A 7,951-nucleotide genomic window follows, 5' to 3' on the forward strand; every position below is an offset into this window, starting at 1 on the left:
GCTTAGATTCAAACCTAAAATCTAAGACACAACTGTGTTGTACAGACATAAGCACCAATGCATGACAACACAACTTTCTTTTGCAAAAAGATGATATTAAACTTAAAATGTTTTCAAATTAAACCAACTCTTAAAAAATCTTTTTAGTTCGGTTTCGAACTCAAGACCTTTGCTAAAGACTTTTTGTTGTTCAGTTTTAAACTGAAGACCTGAGGTCATATATGTTTTTGACACTACAACATGCTACTAAGCATTCCATTTTTTATACACAATATTTAGAAAAAACTTAAATAAAAGAAAATTTAACAATGCTAAAAAATAAGCAACAACACAATTAATTTTGTAAGCAACAACACGATTAATTTTGAGAAAAAACAAATAAGATCCGATATTTTGCCAGTGTGGTTTGCAATATTTAAACATTTGTTCAACTCATTTGACATATAGTAGAAAAAAGGATTACAAAATAAAAGGGAACAGGTAATATAAAATCAGAAACATGAAAAAAATATAAAAAAACTTGTTAAAACTAATAAAAAGGCAAAAAAAATGTTACAAAAATAAAAAATAATTCAATTTCATTAGATTGTTGGAATGTTTACTTAATAACAAATGTTGACTACATGGAATAAAGTGATACTGCATTTTACAAGTTGACTTATTATTAAACTTTTAAAGATTTGATCTTTATTTTATAAGTAGCATAAAGTTTTGTAAATAACTAACAGTTTTTCAATTGCTTAGACAAAAAAAACTAATGGCATCATTTTTAATACAGTTCGGCTATACTTCCTTTTCCTACTTGGCAAGAAAGTAATTCCTCTTGAACAGTGAGCTTTTTTAACAGACATTAGTTATAAGATGTTGTGTCAAGTTCAGTTCAACTCATATGAAATAAACCAGTACTAACATTGTGTAAAACACACATAATCTTGACATGGTTACAGTTGACAACTTATTTGAATTATTATGTCCACTAGATGTTGACATGGAGCTGTGAATTGGCTTTATAGCAGGACGGAATAAATTTTGCTGAGACTTTTTGTAATCTAAAAACAAAAAGTTAATTAGGATACAATTTCCTTACAACAGCAATAACAAAACACTTAATAAATGTTGGCAAAGGCATCATGTGTATACCATGCCTGCTAGTATTTATTAAAAAGTAACTGAGTAATTTTAGTTCACATGTAAATACACTAAACCGTTAACCTAAACAGTGGGTTTAGTAATTTAATCCCCAAATTTCGTTAATCTTTTGTCTTATGGTGGAACAACATTTATTGTGCTAGCCTCATCGTGAGTTACCATTGCCAGTTTGGTAAATTGTTAATTAAGTGTTTTTGTCCATATATCATCTTCATTAGTTGTTTCAGAAACTATATACAAAGATACACTGTAAAAATAAAACCCAAAACTTTTTTACTCAATTAATTTTACCTTCAATATGACGATTGTGGTGTTTACTTTCACTTTTTTGTTTCGTATAATCTAAAAAAAACAAATTAATATTAATAATTTTAAATTAAAAATTGAATTATGTTTATGCTATGAATGAAAATTAATCTAAAAACATAAGAGCTATCTTTTTTAAACTTTTAGATAAAAATAAAGAAAATTCTCATTCAACTTGAAAGCCAAAAACATATTTAAATAAAAGAGGGGCTAGGCCAGCCAGCACTTAGTACAAGAAAGTAAATAAAACTAAAACCAGTCAAGTGCATAAGATATCATTTCGACGCACTCAAAAATATTTCATAATTTGACAAGTTATAATAAAGAAAATTGCTTTCTTACGTTTATTATTTTTTTCGTGAACATAAACTTTTAATTTCAATGTGTTTTTGCATCCTTTTGTATCCAATGATTTAAATCTAATCGACGGCTTAGCTAAAAAATAAAATAAAATCATTTCTATGTTAGGCAAAATTTATTCTGTTTAATGGTAAAAAAAAACACCAATATTCCAAAAATAACTCCAGAGTTTTGGGCTAAATTTCTTATCTGAGCAGGTTTTAGTGTTTACTAAAGATACCCTGTAATGTTAAGTAAATACACTTAAAAGGTTGAGTAAATGGACTGATAAGGAAATGTGTCTTTTTTTTAAGAGTTTGACGAGCCTGGCTAGTTTGACGAGCCTGGCTAATTTATCTTAATTGAAATTTTATGCATTATCAATCAACTTGGAACCTTTTAATTGTTTTAGGTAAATATTAGCCAAGAAAAAGATAAAAACTTGAGTTGAGTTTATTTTGTGAATGAAAGTTTTAGCACAATTAATTTTTTCCACTTACATAGATAGTAATATGTTTTTCCGGGCTGGAAAATGAACCCAAGTGGAGATGGACTCTTTTCTTGAAATTTGGTCGTTAATTTCGTTTCTTTGCGAGGATCAATGCACTTTAAAACACGCTGACCATCTAAAATAATATTTAAACATGATTTTAATCTAAATAATGTTGGAAATAATAAAAAACAAATAATTTATTACAACTTGTTAAAATGTAAATAAATAAGCTGTTTGAAAGTGTGTACACATAAAGGTGGATGCCATTCAAAGTAATCTTAAAGAGCCCCCCTAGGTAAACATTCTTTAATTAAAGTTTAATGATAATTTAAATATATAAACCACCTGCCCTAAACAGTTCATATTGAAATTAATATTTTATATTTGCCAGCTGCAGTTTAGGTTTAAAAACCTTATTTTTTATGTATTGTTGGACCACAGACATGTTTAAAATGCCTGGGGGGGAAAGTATTTACAAACACTTATCTAAATACTAATCTCACAAATAAAACTAATGCCACATAAGAACTTGAAAAATATTATCTGAACAAACAAAAAACATTTTTTTAAAATAACAGGCTATGTATAAGAAAAATCCTAAATATATATTAAACTGCTACCTTTCCCATTACAATCATTATACTGATGTTCAGTGACATTAAAGAGATCAATGTACAAGTTAAGATCCCTCTTGTTCTGTGCATGGGTTGATATGTAAGGGCACATAATGTCCATCCAGTCATTAATGTGAACATTTATTCTTTTTTCAATCTGTAAACTAAAAAAAAAATAATTTTATTCATAATAATGAACATGACTTAATTTTAAGCACAAAACAACAAAATTTCTTAACTTTGAGTCACAAAAATACCTCTTAAAACAACATGAGAAAATTTAGATTTGTTAAAGCAGATTAAATTAATTTAATCTTGAGTAAATAAACCCAAAAATTTATTTAAATTACAATTACATGCTAAACAATGTCAATACTTTTTTATCTAAGCAAAAATTCGAAAATTAACAATTCTTAGAATTACAAAACAATTTATTAAGCCCAAAATATTGTGTGTAACTTAATATTTACACATATTTTAAGTTGAATTTAACTCGATGACAGACAACATTATACAAAGCAATGAACCGGTAAGTAGCTGCGCAAATAACATGTTTAAAAGTGCACTAAAAAGTTCCTTAAAAGGAGTTTAACCAACAAAAGATAAAATATTCATGAAAAACTGTAATAGTTATTATTAACTTGTTTTTATATTTAGTATTTAAAAGTACAGTATCATTTTTTTAGTTTTAAAACTGGTCATAGTTAAAAATGAGACGATATTTTTTAAACATCACACTTTCCCCCAATTTAAAATGTAAACACAGAAACCTAATGCACTCAAGCACTTGACATGCTCCATATAAATTAATGTATAGACATTGTTTATACACAGTCCTACTTAAACACGTTTTGTTGTTATTTTGTAGTCAAGTGGTCTGCATATAATTGAACCTGTATTTACAAAATTTTAAATCGTAAAATTTTTATAAAAAATACCAATTTTAAATATCACAAAAATGTTAGGTATTCAATTTTATTTAATGATAATTTTCTGCCAGTATACATGTTGTATATACCAAGTAATGTATAGGCTATGACAAAAAGTTTTAATTGCCCATATACCAAAAATAAATTAAATTACTTTACCATCACACGAAAAAAACAATATTTGTTTAAAGAATTACTGGAAGCTGTGGCTATTAGGTTACCAGACTTTTGTTAACACACCTTTTGTATCTTTTTACTTTGAAAGCTCGGGTTTTAGAGTTTGATTGATTGCTTAGTTAACATAAAAGTTAAGTTAAAAAATTAGGTTAATTACATTTAAGTTTTATTGTTTTGTCATAGTAGTCTTACAATGCTAGCCTAGTGTCAACTTTCTCTTTTAATTCTACTTTCCATGAGAAAGTGTTAAGTGATCAAATAGCGTGGGAAACTAAAATTACAACTTTTAAGTCTTGAATAAATAAACTTGGCGAAAGTGTTAAGAAAAAATTTAATTTTAATCAAAAAAACTTCCACAATAGAATATTAAACCATCTAACACAACATTTTACAGAATTTAAAGTCAAAAAACAAATTAAAAATATGTTAAATGTCTAGCCACAGCTTCAATGAAAATCCTTTAATTAAATTAAAATTCCTCGCAACTTGAATGGCGATTTGGTCAATTTTTGTCTAAAAAGGCGGTGATATATGAACTTTTAATGCCTTTTTAAAACCCCATTTGTCTTTATAGGTTTAAATTAAGTTGTCAAAATACTAAGTAAGAGTTTGGCAACAATTTCTTGGGCAACAAACTAAAGTTTTTAACAGAACCAACAATTTTGTAAATTAAAAACGATGTCTTTAAGTTTTTTATAAATTTAGAACACACCGGTAGTTGAGAATACGACAATAACAATTGTTATTTTAGTTAAAACAACTTACAACAACTTAACGCAAAATTAAACCAATTTTTGTTGGTTTAAGATTTATTCTCAGAGTTTTTGGCTTGACAGAATTTCTATTTTACACATTACCACTCCAGCACAATACAATGTGTTATAAAATACTACTATGACACTACATTTAATATTAGTAAAAGTATTTTTATATAAATTTATTTCTGGGTTATAGTTACAATATTTTTGTAAAAACTCAACTTTTAGATTAAAAAGAGTACCATATTGTAAAGTAATGTTTAATTTTTGTAATATTAAAGGCAGTTAGTATTAAGGGAACTATAGTAACATGTTTTTAACTCATGTTTAAATCCTTTAAACTTTTATTTTTAAAGCCATACCCACCAAAATGTGATTCATTTTACACCTCATTAATTTCTATCAATCAAAAGTAAGAAGAGCTTTAAAATAAGTCATCCAAAAAGTTTTTCTAACTTCGTTTTAAATTAAGTTTGTTTACAAGATTTTACAAAGCAATTGTAAACAGATTAACTAACACTTAAGCACCTTTTTTTTACATAAACTATTTAAAACATATGATACCATGCACTAAAGTGTTTAAATTTTATATACTTTATAAAATAAATAGCCTATTTTATTTAATATAATTCTTTAAAGACATTTTTTACATTAAAAGCTAATCATTATTAAGTTAAACTTACTCTGATTCAATTTCGATGTCCCAGTTAATTGTATGTTTCTTTCCATCGCAAAAGCATACAAATAAGAATATATATACCCAAAGCAAGTTTTCCGATAACATATTATTATTTTTAAATATTTTATTTAATAATTGTGATCACCTTAAAGAACATCAAATAATATAACTTCTAGACTAAAAAATATCTGTAAATAAATAAAAAACGCACTTACTTATCTTCTTTCAACCCAAGCACGGAATTTGAAAATCAAGTTTGCGTTTATTATTACCTTGACATGCTGTCTTTAGTTACCCTTTTACCTAACCAAAACGCGTCATTATAGACGCAACTTAACTTAAGCTTGTGTACAGAGCAAATTAGCAAAGAACGAACCCATTTTAGTGATCTTTTATCAACAGAAAAGCTCACGTTATAACCTTTTGCATAATCGTCTGTACAAATAAAGTACGTAAAAATATTTTTAAACCACAAATTCCAAGTATCAGTTTGCCTTACTCTATAGTTGAATATAAAACCTTTTGTTAGCGATTTTCGCCTTCAACCTAATACTGCACAACCTAACCAAAACACGCCGTATCTAAACACGTTGTAACAACAAACACATGTTCTTTAAATGGGGTATTCCAAGTTTGTTTACAAGCATGACGTCATTACTCTAAAGCGCCAACTCACGACAAACAAATTTTCGATATATACATCAAATATTCGAATAAAAAAGATTTAAATTAAACTAATTTAGACTCATTTTTAGAAATTAAATGATGTTTAGGGTAACCTGATTACGAATACAGCTGCCGGCATGTCATAGCATGCTTAAAGAAGGCTTAGTTCTACTAACCCGAGTTCGAATACAGCTGCCGGCATGTCATAGCATGCACAAGGCTTAGTTCTACTAACCTAAGTTCGAATACAGCTGCTGGCATGTCATAGCATGCATAAGGAAGGCTTAGTCTTACTAACCTGAGTTTAAATACAGCTGCCGGCATGTCATAGCATGCATAAGAAAGGTTTAGTTCTACTAACCTGAGTTCGAATACAGCTGCCGACATGTCATAGCATGCATAAGGAAGGCTTAGTTCTACTAACCTGAGTTCGAATACAGCTGCCGGCATGTCATAACATGCACAAGGAAGGCTTAGTTCTACCAACCTGAGTTTAAATACAGCTGCCGGCATGTCATAGCATGCATAAGGAAGGCTTAGTCCTACTAACCTGAGTTTAAATACAGCTGCCGACATGTCATAGCATGCATAAGGAAGGCTTAGTTCTACTAACCTGAGTTCGAATACACCTGCCGGCATGTCATAGCATGCGTAAAGAAGACATAGTTCTACTACCCTGAGTTCGAATACAGCTGCCAGCATGTCATAGCATGCATAAGGAAGGCTTAGTTCTACTAACCTGAGTTCGAATACAGCTGCCGGCATGTCATAGGATGCATAAGAAAGACATAGTTCTACTAACCTGAGTTCGAATACAGCTGCCGGCATGTCATAGCATGCGTAGGGAAGGCATAGTTCTACTAATCTGAGTTCGAATACAGCTGCCGGCATGTCATAGCATGCATAAGAAAGACATAGTTCTACTAACCTGAGTTCGAATACAGCTGCCGGCATGTCATAGCGTGCATAAGAAAGGCTTAGTTCTACTAACCTGAGTTTAAATACAGCTGCCGGCATGCATAAGGAAGGCTTAGTTCTACTAACCTGAGTTTAAATACAGCTACCGGTATGTCATAGCATGCATAAGGAAGGCTTAGTTCTACTAACCTGAGATCGAATACAGCTGCCTGCATGTCATAGCATGCATAAAGAAGGCTTAGTTCTACTAATCCGAGTTCGAATACAGCTGCCGGCATGTCATAGCATGCATAAGGAAGGCTTAGTTCTACTAACCTAAGTTCGAATACAGCTGCCGGCATGTCATAGCATGCATAAGGAAGGCTTAGTTCTACTAACCTGAGTTTGAATACAGCTGCTGGCATGTCATAGCATGCATAAGGAAGGCATAGTTCTACTAACCTAAGTTTAAATACAGCTGCTGGCATGTCATAGCATGCATAAGGAAGGCATAGTTCTACTAACCTAAGTTTAAATACAGCTGCCGGCATGTCATAGCATGCTTAAAGAAGGCTTAGTTCTACTAATCTGAGTTCGAATACAGCTGCCGGCATGTCATAGCATGCATGAGGAAGGCTTAGTTCTACTAACCTGAGTTCGAATACAGCTGCTGGCATGTCATAGCATGCGTAAGGAAGGCATAGTTCTACTAACCTGAGTTTGAATACAGCTGCTGGCATGTCATAGCATGCATAAGGAAGGCTTAGTTCTACTAACCTGAGTTCGAATACAGCTGCAGGCATGTCATAGCATGCATAAGGAAGGCATAGTTCTACTAACCTGAGATCGAATACAGCTGCCTGCATGTCATAGCATGCATAAAGAAGACATAGTTCTACTAACCTAAGTTTAAATACAGCTGCCGGCATGTCATAGCATGCATG

General features: G+C 30.5%; 1 protein-coding gene across 1 annotated transcript; it reads right to left on the minus strand.

The window, feature by feature from the left end:
* Positions 1-250: 250 nt before the first annotated feature.
* LOC145759766 (ephrin-A2-like) lies at positions 251-5,924 on the minus strand. The gene is made up of 6 exons (XM_082573607.1): positions 5,449-5,924; positions 2,908-3,065; positions 2,295-2,420; positions 1,798-1,890; positions 1,441-1,491; positions 251-1,049 (listed from the first exon to the last, which is right to left on the minus strand). The coding sequence occupies exons 1-6, from the start codon at positions 5,547-5,549 to the stop codon at positions 886-888; spliced, it is 693 nt and encodes a 230-aa protein (XP_082429733.1). The 5' UTR covers positions 5,550-5,924; the 3' UTR covers positions 251-885.
* Between the last annotated feature and the right edge of the window lie 2,027 nt (positions 5,925-7,951).

This window comes from Corella eumyota, chromosome 7 (genome assembly GCF_963082875.1).
Source record: "Corella eumyota chromosome 7, kaCorEumy4.1, whole genome shotgun sequence".
Lineage (NCBI taxonomy): Eukaryota > Metazoa > Chordata > Ascidiacea > Phlebobranchia > Corellidae > Corella > Corella eumyota.